The 14,900-nt window shown below is 40.9% G+C and overlaps 1 protein-coding gene across 1 annotated transcript in view; it reads left to right on the top strand.

Annotated features, from left to right (window-relative positions):
* Positions 1 to 1,818: 1,818 nt before the first annotated feature.
* Positions 1,819 to 14,900, top strand: part of USP16 (ubiquitin specific peptidase 16) — a 35,685-nt gene continuing 22,603 nt past the window's right edge. Inside the window, 6 exon segments of the mRNA XM_017856309.1 lie at positions 1,819 to 2,106; positions 5,221 to 5,322; positions 7,961 to 8,139; positions 12,150 to 12,253; positions 13,573 to 13,676; positions 14,575 to 14,762. Of these exon segments, the coding sequence (XP_017711798.1) occupies positions 5,262 to 5,322; positions 7,961 to 8,139; positions 12,150 to 12,253; positions 13,573 to 13,676; positions 14,575 to 14,762 (636 nt within the window). The 5' untranslated portion in view covers positions 1,819 to 2,106; positions 5,221 to 5,261.

Genomic DNA, 14,900 nt, shown 5'->3' with positions numbered 1-14,900 from the left:
CCAAGAGCATGAAGCTATCCTCTGGTGAGGGTCACCACACAGCAGAAGCACAGAAGGCAGAAGCAGGCCTAGGAGAGAGAGAGGGAGGAAATCATATCAAACTCATTATTCTTTTTTATTTATTTATTTATTTTTTTGAGACGGAGTCTCGCTCTGTCACCCAGGCTGGAGTGCTGTGGCCGGATCTCAGCTCACTGCAAGCTCCGCCTCCCGGGTTCACGCCATTCTCCTGTCTCAGCCTCCCGGGTAGCTGGGACTACAGGCGCCGCCACGTCGCCCGGCTAGTTTTTTGTAGTTTTTAGTAGAGACGGGGTTTCACCGTGTTAGCCAGGATGGTCTCGATTTCCTGACCTCGTGATCCGCCCGTCTCGGCCTCCCAAAGTGCTGGGATTACAGGCTTCAGCCACCGCGCCCGGCGATTAATTGTTTTTTTATGGTGAACTGTTTACATTCTTTGACTATTTTTCTATAGATATCTGCAACCCCCCCACCCTTGCACCCTTGGTAGCGATTACTACTTTCTCTACTGAACTAAGACTCCAGGGCAGAGAGGACTATGTTTAATTCATTTGAGGGAACGCTTGGCACAAAGTGTGCCCTTACATATTTTCTTTTTTTGAGACAGAGTTTCACTCTTGTTGCCCAGGCTGGACTGCAATGGAGTGATCTCGGCTCACTGCAACCTCTGCCTCCAGAGTTCAAGCGATTCTCCTCCCTTAGCCTCCGGAGTAGCTGGGATTACAGGCGCTCGCCACCATGCCCGACTAATTTTTTGTATTTTTAGTAAAGACAGAATTTCACCATGTTGGCGAGGCTGGTCTCGAACTCCTGACCTCAGGTCATCCACCCGCCTCAGCCTCCCAGTGTTGGGATTACAGGCATGAGCCACCGCGCCCGGCCTTGCACTTACAAATTTTCAAAGAATGAACAGTAAATATTTGAAAATTCCCTCCTCTCCCGCAATTTATGTTTGACACTGTCTTTCAGTTCTGCTTTAAAAATTCACTCTCGTGGCCGGGCTCGGTGGCTCACGCCTGTAATCCCAGTACTTTGGGAGGCCAAGAAGGGCGGATCACAAGGTCAGGAGTTCGAGACCAGCCTGGCCAATATGGTGAAACCCTGTCTCCACCAAAAATACAAAAGTTAGCCGGGCACGGTGGCTCACATCTGTAATCCCAGCACTTTGGGAAGCCGAGGCGGGCGGATCACAAGGTTAGGAGATCGAGACCATCGTGGCTAACACGGTGAAACCCCGTCTCTACTAAAAATGCAAAAAATTAGCCGGGCATGGCGGCGGGCACCTGTGGTCCCAGCTGCTCGGGAGGCTGAGGCAGGAGAATGGCGTGAACCCGGGGCGGAGCTTGCAGTGAGGTGAGATCGCGCCACTGCACTCCAGTCTGGGCGACTGAGCGAGACTGCCTCTCAAAAAAAAAAAATAAAATAAACCAAAGTTAGCCGGGTGTGGTGGCGTGCGCCTGTAGTCCCAGCTACTCGGAAGGCTGAGGCAGAAGAATGCACTCCAACCTGGGCGACAGAGGGATATTCTAAAAAAAAAAAAAAAAACAATTAACTCGCTGCGTTTTTATTCTGACATGGCGCAGAAAGGTAAATTCAAGACAACTTAAGTACTCAGTTTTAGAAGTCGAGAGGACAGAATTACGGAGACAGAAATTTAAGCGCTCCCCCTCTTAGCCTCCAAATGTAATGTGTTCCAGAAAGGTAACCATCTGGGAAACTCCAAGGCTCAGACCACCACCTGATGCCCACACTTCAGAGGCATTTATATAACTTCATGGTTATGTCAGAGACCAGAAAACCCACTGACAACCAAACCCATTGCCAACCAAATCCCTAAGCCCGAACTTCCGGCGCAAGCCGCACGCAGGCGCAGATTTACTAGCGTCAGAGCCGATGGTCCCGGGAGGTGGGGGTGGGGAGGTGGTGGCCTAGCCACTTCCCATAATGCCGCGTTCCGGAAGTTGTTGCTTTCCAGGGGTCACTGGCTTTGGCTCCGTCGCTCTCAATTCGTCACCAGGAGGAAGAGGGAGCTGGCTGACCAGCCCAAAGGCCCATGAGGGGATGCAGTTATGGGCTCTGTCGCCGTGGGTGAGTTCTGGTCCCACTGCCTGGCAGTCGTCGCACGCCTGACCTCCTGCGCTGGGAGAGCCCCTGTTTTCCGCCCCAACTTCGTTCTCTTCTTGAAGGCCCCACTCCTTAAGCACGTAACCCGGCTACTTCCGGTACTGCGATCTCATTGGCTGCGTGTCTTGTCAGTTCCAGAAGCTGGCCAATGAGATGCCGCTGCTGGCGCCCTTCTCGACCCCGTGGACCCCGAGGTTCCCCGGTGGGATCGGAGCAGTTAGAAACGGAGGAGAGGGGAGGTGTGGCAGGCGCCGAGCAAGTGGGTGGGTGGCGCGTGGCAGGGATTACCCTATGGGTTGGGGCTGGGTTTGCAGCCGTGTTCTTACTGCTGGTAGGAAAAGCAGGATCTGTCACCTATCCGGTTGACTACACCTAGGAGAGGACTGATCTACGCAAAACTTGAAAGCCACGTTAAGACCTGCTGACAAAGTTTTCCACACGCTTACATTTTTAATGGAACCGAGTAGGCAGGGGACAACTGGGAGGGCAGAGAGAGAAGAGACTTGGAATAATATGAGAGGCGGCAAGACTATCTTTGATTTAGATTTTGTACGGAGTCCTGCAAAGAGTCATTTCACTAGGACGCTAATACTCATCCGATGACACTACTTGAAAAGTGTAGTAAGCTTATTGATGTTTTAGAGCTGATGGAAGTCACAGTATTCTCTCCTCATGACTCATTAGTTGCCTTTATAGTTGTCAGAAATTTACTGGGGCTCTTTCCGCAGCACTGGAGTGACCCCTCTATGTCCTCTGCCTGCAGCAATAAACAATTCGTCTTTCAAGTTTCCTATGGAGTCTGAGCTGCTGCAATCCTAAAACCGGATTTACTAGTGCTGTCTTCACTACTGCAGACTTCTGACTTCTTATTCTTCACTCTTTTCTTTTTCACCAGAACTTGTTTGCTTCATTCTTATGTACCTACCTTTGCACGTTATAATCATCCTTTATGCCTCAGGTACTATTCTATTTTTCTATTTAAATGCAAGAAGTATTTCGTCAGGATCTACTATGTACAAACATTATGCTAGATATTATAGGCAGTTCCAAAGCTATGCCTGAAGCCATTTATTTTTCTAAGAACTTTAGATTCTGCTTAGAGAAATAAGATAAACCCAGATAAAGATTTAAGAAATTCACTGGAATATCTGATAAGGGGACAAGATGACTGGAGCATACCATAAATACTAGAGAAGTTCAGTGGAGAGGTTAATTTAGAGTAGAATGATTGTCTAAGGCTTCCTTGAAATGGAGAGCTTGCAAGATTGGTAAGATTTAGATAGATAGAACATTACGGCTAGAAATCAAAGACATCAAGGCACAGAGGGTACAAAGTGTTTTGGAGTGGAGTACAAGAGACAGACTTGGCCAGGCGCGGTGGCTCACGCCTTTAATCCCAGCACTTTGGGAGGCTGAGGCGGGCAGATCACGAGGTCAGGAGTTCAGACCACCCTGGCCAAGATGGTGAAACCCCCGTATCTACTAAAAATACAAAAATTAGACGGGCGTGGTGGTGGGCTTCTGTAATCCTAGCTATTCGGGAGTCTGAGGTAGAAGAAGCATTTGAACCCAGGCGGCAGAGCAAGACTCTGTCTTAAAAAAAAACACAAAGAGACTGACTTGATTGGCAGGTAAAAAGTGGTGGTCTTGAAACCCAAACATCTGCGTTTTACCTATTTTTTTTTGTAGAGATAGAGTGTCGCCTTGTTGTTGCTCAGGCTAGTCTTGAACTTCTGGCCTCAAGCGATCCTCCCACCTCGACCTCCGAAAGTGTTGGGACTATAGGCGTGAGCCACCGCATCCAGACAACACCTGCCTTTTAGCTCATTTTTGTTACCCTGTGTGATCTTTCACCATTTTTTTCCTGAGTTTTCTCCTTGAGTGAAATGTCTTTTTAAAGTGTTGTTATGAAAATCCAATGTGATAATGTTTGTGAAAGGACTTTGAAGATCGAAAGTACTATATAATTATAATTTTAGTGGGTTTTTTGTTATTGTTGTTGTTGAGGCATAATAGAGTCAGGATTAGCTGAGCATTGGGGCCAAATTTATAAAGACCTATGGGGCCTATTTATAAAGGCTAAAGTTTAGGGAGTGTGGTCTGGAAAACTGTTAAATGCTTTCAATCAAGAGAATGATATGATAAAAATGGCATAACTGGAAGATGAATCTAGTACTGAACTCCCACGCCGATTAGAGTGAGTTGGATTGGAAGCAAGAACCTGGGTGCTATTTTTTGTATTTATTTTTAAAATCTATAATTCTAGATAGGTAGACCTGTATGTACTTTTAGCACTTTTCTTGTTTTCTAAGTTTGAATTGTTGACTAAAAAGGTGAAGATGTGATGTGCAGCTAGATTTGTCACAGCTTTCCAAAGTGGTTTTGGCAATAATGTAATAATGTAAATAGTCAAGAATGCAGTTGTAATCAATTTCCATTTAGCTGATATGCATGGGAAATCCTGGTGTGGAAAATGCACAACAGTGTATCACTTTTTGTATTTAGCTTTGAAGCTATGTTGGAAAATTTCTAACTCCCTTCAGGAGGTTGTTGTCAGAATTATTTTTAATTTTTATTAGAGAAATTATCAATTTAATTTGCCTAGACTGCAGAGCTAAGAAAAGTAGCTTAGAAGGAAAGGAAATCAGTTTTCTGATTAAAGTGCCACCATTATTTCACATGTACGTAGAGAGGAGTCAGCTTCCTAAGAGTATCAAGTTCTGAGACTGTTCAAGACCTGTGTAAGAAGACCAGGGTTCTCTCCTGACCTTTTACATGTATTGAAAACCTCTTAAGCTTGCTAAGAATCAGTTTCCTATGCCATGAAAAATAGGGGAGATAACTATTCTATCTACTTCAGTTAAGAATCAGTTTCCTACGCTATGAGAAACAGGGGAGATAACTATTCTATCTACTTCAGTTCCTATTGAAAATTAGATGATTATATGTGATTGGTCTTTATAAATTACAGTGTGATAGACACGCATCATATATGTGGCTTCATTATTTTACTGTCTCCTAGAGAAATATAAGACATACTTTCTTTTTTGTTCAAGCTAACTTTATCTTGTTTTCTAGATTGTTATTTTGTGTCAGTAAGTAATCCATAAAGTGCCAACATGGGAAAGAAACGGACAAAGGGAAAAACTGTTCCAATCGATGATTCCTCTGAAACTTTAGGTATATTTCATTGACTGAATCTTTAATGTTTATATCTCTAAGTGAATATGTTTTAAAATATGAAAATGGTATAAAACTGCACATTATTGTTATCTGCATTTTAATGTAATGTTTATAATCTATATGTCATTTAACAGTCTTCTACTTTTTTTTTTTTTTTTTTTTTTTTTTTTTTTGGAGAAAGAGTCTCGTTCTGTCTCGTTGCACCCCGGCTGGAGTGCAGTGGTGCAATCTCAGCTCACTGCAACCTCTGCCTCCCAGGTTCAAATGATTATCTTGTGCCTCAGCCTCCGAGTAACTGGGATTACAGACATATCCCACCACAGCTAGCTAATTTTTTTTTTTTAAATAGAGACGACGTTTTCCTATGTTGATCAGGCTGGTCTTGAACTCCTGGCCTCAAGTGATCTGCCTGCCTCAGCCTCCAAAAGTGCTGGGATTACACGTAAAAGTCACTGTGCCCAACCTTCTACAACTTTTTTTTTTTTTTTTTTTTCTGAGACAGAGTCTGGCTCTGTTGCCCAGACTGGAGTGCGGTAGCATGATCTCAGCTCACCGCAGCCTCTGCCTTGCGGGTTCAAGGGATTCTCCTGTCTCAGCCTCATGAGTAGCTGGGATTACTGGTGTGTTCCACCACACCCAGCTAATTTTTGTATTTTTAGTAGAGATGGGGTTTCACCGTGTTAGCCAGGCTGGTCTTGAACTCCAAACCTCAAGTGATCCGCTTGCCTCAGCCTCTCAAAGTTCTGGGATTACAGGCATGAGCCACCGTACTGTACCGGACCTTCAACAACATTTTTAATGGCATATTATTGCATTGACCAAAGACCATGGATATTTCATAATTTATTTAGATAATTTTCTACTGTTACAGATTTAGGTAATCTTTAACTTTTTAGTATTATGAATGGCTCAGTAGTAAACAACTTTATAGCTAAATCTCTGTGTACATTTAAATATTTTCCTACTACACATATATAATTTTTTAATCGAAGGGTATCAGCATTTTCAAGGCTCTTTTGATTCTGTTGCTAAATTGCCATCCAGGAATGTTTTACTAATTTCCAGGCCCCCTAGCAGCATAGAAAAGTGCCCATTTCCCTGAACCTTCATCAGCTCTGGTTAGTATCATCTGTAAAAATCTGTGCTGATTTGATAGTTGAAAAGGGTACCTTCTTTTTCCAGTTTGTATTTCTTTGAGTACTGAGATTTGGTAGTTTTTCCACCTGATCTCAGTTGCATTTATATTTCTTTTCTTGGTGCAAGATCATTGGACATAAACCTAATTATGCCACTTGACTAGTTTCTAAACCTCCAATGTTCCTGAAACGACTCAGCACTTTAGTGTGATTTGCAAAGCTCTTTACTTATCTTGGCCCCAACAGAGTTTTCAGCCTCAGGTTCAACTGCTCATTTTCACACATTGTGTAACTCCATCATCTGGGGAGACAGCATGCACTTTTACATGTTTTTGTTCTTGGCATTGGCATTTTCAGATTGCGCTTCACTCCCTGAGGTCACAGTTTAAAGTGTGAGCCATGAAGTCAGAAAGACTTGAGTATAAATTCTGGCATAGATACTCAGTAGTTATGTGGGCAGTAAATCTTAGTTTTCTCATTTGTCTTTGGGAATAATAGTGTCTTCTAGGGTGATTGTAAGGATTAAATGAGATAATGTATGCAAAACATTTAACAAAGTACATAGAACATATTTAATTAATATCAGCAATTTTTATTACTATTATTATCTTCTCGGATTGCACAGATATTACCTCCCCTGTGACACTTTTGGTGACTTTAGCCTTCTCTTCTTTTGCTGCTACACCATGTTTCAGAGATTTTTATACATTAATTTATTTAGCTGCCTTTCCTTCCGGAATGTGAGCTACTCAAAGAAAAGAGCTGTGACTTGGTCAATTTTGGGCTCCTGAGCATCTGGCACAGTGCCTGCCCTGTAGTAGGTGTACCATTGACTGAAGGATGTTTTCTTTTTTTTTTTTTTGAGACGGAGTCTTGCTCTGTCGCCCAGGCTGGAGTGCAGTGGCCGGATCTCAGCTCACTGCAAGCTCCGCCTCCCAGGTTTACGCCATTCTCCTGCCTCAGCCTCCCGTGTAGCTGGGACTACAGGCGCCCGCCACCTCATCCAGCTAGTTTTTTGTACTTTTAGTAGAGATGGGGTTTCACCGTGTTAGCCAGGATGGTCTCGATCTCCTGACCTCGTGATCCGCCCGTCTCGGCCTCCCAAAGTGCTGGGATTACAGGCTTGAGCCACCGCGCCCGGCCAACTGAAGGATGTTTTCTACGAATCTTTAAAGATAAAGAGAATCATAAATATGATAAAGGTCCTTAATTTAAAGGAAATAGCCAAATAAATTGAAATGAATTTGTAGTGGGGGACAGTGGTGGTTATATTTAGGACTTTAAGAAAGCGAAACTTCACAAATTTGTATCAAATCTGTTTCTCACATATTCATCTTGTATTATTCAAACATCAAACAATTTTAAGTTCAGAATATCTAACAGTTACTTTATAGAGTAAATTTCATTTTTGAAATGTGAATCAAGGGTAAGTTTTGAGATTAACTGAAGAAAGTCATTTTTGACCTTATATATTCCTTCTTTATTATTTGTTTTAACAGAACCTATGTGCAGACACATTAGAAAAGGATTGGAACAAGGTAACTTGAAAAAGGCTTTAGTGAATGTGGAATGGAATATTTGCCAAGACTGTAAGACTGACAATAAAGTGAAAGATAAAGCTGAAGAAGAAACAGAAGAAAAGCCTTCAGTTTGGTTATGTCTTAAATGTGGCCATCAGGTATGCTTACTTTTAAGATCAATATGAGATTTTAGAAAACTCTTTGAACTTACTTTAGAAAGTATTACTTGAAAGTACAGTATGGATAAAAGGATACTGGTAACATAGATCGTGTTCTCTGGGGAACCAGTTCTGAGTCTGAAGTGTGTGTATAGGTGGTGAAGTGTTCTCTGGTACCACACCAATAAAAGTAAGGGAAGCAAGATTAAGCACAGGGAGAAGTTGAATGAAGAGGCAGTGGCAGTGGGGTCTCAGCCAATCCCACAGTGATCTCTGCCTGAATTGAGGCAAGGAAGTAGGCCTTTCTATCTGTGTATAGACCAGTCACTGGATGTGGCCTGTCCCTAGAGCAGGAAGTAACCTTGAGCAAGGCAGCTCCCTTTTGTTGAGACCGATTCCTGGGAATGGATGGACTAGACTGTGAGCTCTCAGCCGGCCACATTCTCAGCACCTGGGGGAATGAGTAGTACCTTGATCTTTGGGAGTGAGGGCATGTCTGGCTGGCACATCACAGTGTCTGCTCTACCAGCTCACAGTTACTACCGTGGTACTAAAGTCAGGGCCTCTCAGTTACCCTTAGTGGTGGCAAGTTAAGCTTATATGTTAGGAAATTGGGCTACTAGGCAGTAGTCATGAAGTCATGAGGCTTCAAGATGAGGCAGATAGCCATTTTTTTTTTTTTTTTTTTGAGATGGGGTCTTACTCTGTCACCCAGGCTGGAGTGCAGTGGTGTAATCTTGGCTCACGGCAGCCTCTACCTCCCAGGTTCAAGCAGCTTTCCTGCCTCAGTCTCCAAGTAGCTGGAATTACAGGTGTGTGCCACCACGCCCGGCTGATTTTTGTATTTTTAGTAGAGACGGGGTTTTGCCATGTTGGCCAGGCCGACCTCAAACTCCTGATTTCAAGTGATCCACTAACCTTGGCTCGCTCAAAGTGGTAGGAATACAGGCGTGAGCCACTGTGCCCAGTTAGGATTTTTTTTTTTTCATTATATGTTTTCAAGTTGAAAATCTTATTGAGGTTGTTATAGATCCATGTGCAGATCTAATAAATAATACAGAGAAATCCCTACACATTTTGATCAGATGGTAACATTTTACAAAATGAGTATAATATCACAACCAGGATATTGAGATTGATACAACATACCAATCTCAATCAGATCTCCTGAGTTTGACTTCTCTTTTGTGCATGTGTATGTGTACATGTGTATTACATTCTGTACACTTTTGTCACCTGTGTAGATTATTCACCACCACAGTCATGATACTAAATAGTTGAACATCACAGGGATGGCTCATACCCATCTCCCTACTGCCACCACTCTCTCCAGCCCCTGGCAACCACCATTCTATTCTGTATTTCTAAATTTAGTCACTTCGTCAGAAAGGTTATGTAAATGGAGTCATACAGTGTGCAACATTTTGGGATTGGCTTTTTCTTTTTTCGAGACAGGGCCTCACTCTCTCACCCAGGCTGGAGTTCAGTGATATAATCATGGCTCACAGCAGCCTTCACGTCCCAGGCTCAAGTGATCCTCCCACCTCAGCCTCCCGAGTAGCAGGGACTACACCTGCATGCCACTACTCATGGCTAAGTTTTGTAGTTTTTGTAGAGATGTGGTTTTGGTATACTGCCCAGGCTGGTCTTAAACTCCTGGACTCAAGTGATCTGCCCACCTGGGCCTCCCAAAGTGCTAAGATGATAGGTGTGAGCCACAATGCCCAGCCAGGATTGGCTTTTTCACTCAGCATAATCACCTGAAGATTTATCAAAGCTGTATCAAGTTTGTTCTTTTTTTAATCACTGAGTGTATTTTATGGTATATATGAACCACAGCTTGTTTTTACTGTTTACCTGTCGAATGACAACATCTGGGCTGATCCCATTTTTTGGTGTTTAAATAAAGCCGCTATTAATATTTGTGTACAGGTTTTTGTGTGAACTTAGATTTCATTTCTCTAGGATAAATGTCCAAGAGTGCACTTGCTGGGTCCTGTGGCAATTTAATGTTTAGTTTTTTAACAAACTGCCAAACTGTTTTTTCACAGTGACTCTACTTTTTATATTCTTACTAGCAGTGTGTGAATGATTCACTTTTCTTCATTTTCTTCATTTTTGCCAGCAATTGCAATTGTCACAAGTTTTTATTTTAGCCGTTGTGAGAGTTATATACTGATATCTCATTGTGGTCAGTTAAAAAAATCTGTATGTTAGGAAAGAATGTTGTTTACTTGTATTTGAAAGGTTTAATTGTAACCTTTTAAATACATATGGTGAGTATGAATATACTTTGCTATTTCGATTTTTCGGAATGTATTTTGTGTTACAAATTTTACTTGCTACCTTTTTAATTCATAAGAGGAAGACAAGTCAGTATTAACTTTTTTCCCATGAGATACTTTTGGCACTGTTAGCTAATGATTCTTAACTGTTGTCTCAAGACAATTGTATGTTTCAGATGATCTTAAATGATGTAATTTTCAAAAATAATATCAAATGTTAATTCATTTATTTTGGAATTAAATGTTGAGTGGGATAAATTAAGCCAATAGTGTTTGGTATCATAGTTAAGGAATTAGAAACTACCAATGTATATTCCTTCTCCAAAGTATGTATCTAGCTGCAGTAGAAACAGGACTGGTTGTTGTACTGTGGTCCAAAAGTTGATAGACTGGTTCCAGTAGATACACAGTGAAGGTATGTTTCTTAGCAGTGATCTGACTAGCTGGAAGCAGGAGTTTTGGTCATGTTCTTTCATGAATAAGCCTATACATCTTTTAGGTACAAGTCTCCCATTTACTTATTTAAATAGTGCTTTTTGACCACCTCCTGTGTTCTAGAATATTTGGTAATATATTAAGTCTATTGCTTTGAGCCTTTGGGATTTATAGTTCAGGGGAGAATGAAGATAAATATCAGTAACATTAGTACAAGGTAAAAAATAAGGAATGCCACTAGGAATTTACACCATGTTATAGAATTTGTTTAAAGGAAGGAGACAGTATTTTCTCAGCTGGGAGATAAGTATAGGCTTCTGGGAGGAGGTGGCTTTTGAGCAAGATCTTGAAGAGTTGGTGGGATTTTGTTAGGTAGCAGTGTTCATAAAGGATTCTGGATAAATAGAATAATGTGAACAAAATTGCATAGTTGTGAAAAGTGCTGGGTGTGTTATTAGCTGGTCATTGGTATGTGAATAAGAGAATGTGGAGTTAACACTGGAGAGATACGTTGGGGTCAGAGAATGTCAGGTTTGTTTATTAGGGGTTTAAGAGAGCAATTCATAATTTTTGAATTGTATATGAACAGAGCTTTGTTTTAGGAACATTAAACTAAAAGAATATGCATGTGAAGGAGGAGGCTGAAGTTAGGGGAATGTTTAGGAGACTGTTAAGGAATCCAAACCAGACTTCATGAGTGACTGCGTTAGTGTGGTTTAATTTGGGCTGGAAAGTTGGAAAGGAAGAGTACTTTGAATGCATGGTTTTCTTTTTTTTTTTTTATTTTGAGATGGAGTTTTCACTCTTGTTGCCCAGGCTGGAGTGCAGTGGTATGATATTGGCTCACGGCAACCTCTGCCTCCTAGGTTCAAGCAATTCTCCTGCCTCAGCCTCCTAATTAGCTGGGATTACAGACGTATGCCACCATGCCTGGCTAATTTTGTATTTTAGTAGAGACGGGGTTTCACCATGTTGGTCAGGCTGGTCTTGAACTCCTGACCTCTCAGGTGATTCCCCCCACCTCGGCCCCCCAAAGTACTGGGATTACAGGTGTGAGCCACTGCACCCAACAAGTGCATGGTTTTCTAAATACTTTTGACTTAAATGTTCTCAGTTGCCTGTGCATATTTAAGTTTTAACAAAATGCTGATTCTGGAGTCTGACATTTTCTTTTCAAGATTGTAAGAGTGGCAGAGTTTCATGAGCCACTTCCTTGTTTATGATAGATTTTGCATTCTCCCCTCTTGCTGAATTTTATGGCTTTGAGGTTTATGATTATGATTTTTTTAGGGCTGTGGCAGAAATTCTCAGGAGCAGCATGCCTTGAAGCACTATCTTACACCAAGATCTGAACCTCACTGTCTGGTTCTTAGTTTGGACAACTGGAGTGTATGGTGAGTTTCGCTTCCTCTGCCTGTTGGGTGGAAATTATTTGAAATATTGGAGAATAGAAATGTTTAAATATGTTTAAGAAGAAAACAATTTAAAATTTTGTAGTATGTTTTAAAATACCATCACTTTCACAAAGCTGAAGAATGTGGTGTTATGAGAAGCTTCTGCTTGGACGTTTGCACAAACAGAAAATTGTAACATAGAAGACTTAAGAATCTTTACCCCTTTGTTTTGTTGCTTGTGATATTATAAGGTATATAGTGGAGATAGGGATGCTAAGAACAAATTTCAGATAAACAAGATTGTAATAAAATTTTGGCTATAAATTTGCGTGAAAATAAATATCAGGCTGGTATATCATAGACGCTGCATCGTAACATCATTAAAACAGATTTTACCTCTTAAAATCATTTTCACAGTAGTCTTCACTGAATGACATCTTTTTTTTGGGGGGGGGGGGATGGAATCTCTTTCTCTCGCCCAGGCTGGAGTGCAGTGGCGCGATCACAGCTCACCGCAACCTCCGCCTCCTGGGTTCAAGCAATTCTCCTGCCTCAGCCTCCCGAGTAGCTGGGATTACAGGCATGTACCGCCATGCCCAGCTAATTTTGTATTTTAGTAGAGACAGGGTTTCAACATGTTGGTCAGGCTGGTCTCAAACTCCTGACCTCGTGATCCTCTCGTGATTCGCATGCCTCGGCCTCCCAAAGTGCTGGAATTACAGGCATGAGCCACTGTGCCTAGCTTGAATGACATCTTTCAATTTTAAATGTTGTTACTTTTGTCTGGCTAACACAGTGAAACCCCATCTCTACTAAAATATCAAAAAAAAAAATTAGCTGGGCGTGGTGGTGGGCACCTGTAGTCCCAGCTATTCAGGAGACTGAGGCAGGAGGAGGGTGGCATGAACCCGGGAGGTGGAGCTTGCAGTGACCATAGATGGCGCCACTGCACTCCAGCCTGGGCGACAGAGCGAGACTCTGTCTCAAAAAACAAAAAAGAAGTTGTTATTTTGTTAGTGTAGTTCTGTATTTTAAAATATATGTAGAAAATCTTTTGACTTCAATGTTATAACCAGTAAAGTAAAATATTTGGGGTATTTCATCGTACTACTTATATGCAGCTGTAATTCTGGCAAATCTTAGTAATAATAAACCAGAGTAAATATGCACTGTCTTCTTCAGGAAAACAGAATTTTATGTTCAGTTTCTTTAATAGAATAAGTTGGCAGTTACACACTTTGGATTCCAGGAATTATTATTTATCTCCCCTTTTGGTTGTCAGTTTGTCATTTTCTTTCTGTGATTTTTTTGGGACACAGGTGTTATATATGTGATAATGAGGTCCAGTATTGTAGTTCAAACCAATTGGGTCAAGTGGTTGATTATGTTAGAAAACAAGCTGGCATTACAACTCCAAAGCCAGGTAAAATAATTTGTTTCTTTAATATATACCAAATGTTGATTTATGTATCTGCTGATACTTAGATTTGTTATACTACCTAGTGTTACATACAGCTGAGTAACATTAGTTATGGTTGATTTCAAACTATGAAACTTTTAGTTTCAGGTGTTAGAAGGGATGTAATAAATGGTCTAGTCAGATGTGATGAAGGCCATAGACTAAGGTAATGACCAATAGACCTGTTCCCGTAACCCTAGCCAGGCTTACTATAGACTTGCCTTAACACTGTTCTTAGTGTCGTAATTTTGTAATAGCAAGATTTCTGTCTGTTTGCTGGGATAACATAAAAGTAAAGCATTTGTGATTCCTTCTAATGGTCAGATATTTCTTAGGTTCTTTCCATGCATAATTAAACTAATTGACTGATGTACAGCGTTTGCTTTAAGCATGTTTTTTAAATTTCTATTGTCACAAGTATCTTTGTCAGAGCCAGAATTACTTTTGTTTTTTACTTTAGGATTGATTTTGACCCACAGAATTCATTAAAAAATTTATTTTATGTCCACGTTCTTGATTGTTTCATATTCTTAATTTTACAAGGTAAGATGTGTTCGTTTGTAAATAATTTTGTGCAGTAAAAAAGGGAGATTTATACCAAAGCACATACTGTTTGGTTTCATTTGTCAAACTATTGCTTACTTTAGGTCTGAGTATTTGTTGTTTATTGGGTTTTGTTTTGTTTTGTTTTTTGCATGGCAATTTACCTGTATTTATTTAAAATCAAATGGGTGGGTGGGTTGGAAATAATGTCTTTAGGTAAACTCACAGACTCTAAAATACTGTTTCCCAAGTATACGTCTGCATTCGATATGACCATATTACACATTTTGCCAAATGTTTTCTTCTTCTTTTTTTAAAGCAGAGAAAGATAATGGAAATATTGAACTTGAAAATAAAAAATTAGAAAAAGAGAGTAAAAATGAACAAGAGAGAGAAAAGAAGGAAAACATGGCTAAAGAGAATCCTCCCATGAATTCTCTTTCTCAGATAACTGTGAAAGGACTCAGTAATTTGGGAAACACGTGTTTCTTCAATGCAGTTATGCAGGTACATTGTCATTTTTTTCCCTTTAAAAAAAAAAACCATCCTTTTCCTTGTAGAATCTGCTACTTAACTCCCCCCTAAGTAATTTATTTCTATGTATCCAAAGAAAACTTTTTTTTTTTTTTTTTTTTTTTTTTTTTT

This window comes from Rhinopithecus bieti, unplaced genomic scaffold (assembly GCF_001698545.2).
Source record: "Rhinopithecus bieti isolate Rb0 unplaced genomic scaffold, ASM169854v2 scaffold_1295, whole genome shotgun sequence".
Lineage (NCBI taxonomy): Eukaryota > Metazoa > Chordata > Mammalia > Primates > Cercopithecidae > Rhinopithecus > Rhinopithecus bieti.
The sequence above is the reverse complement of the archived record's forward strand: the minus strand, read 5'-3'. Positions and strand labels throughout refer to the sequence as shown.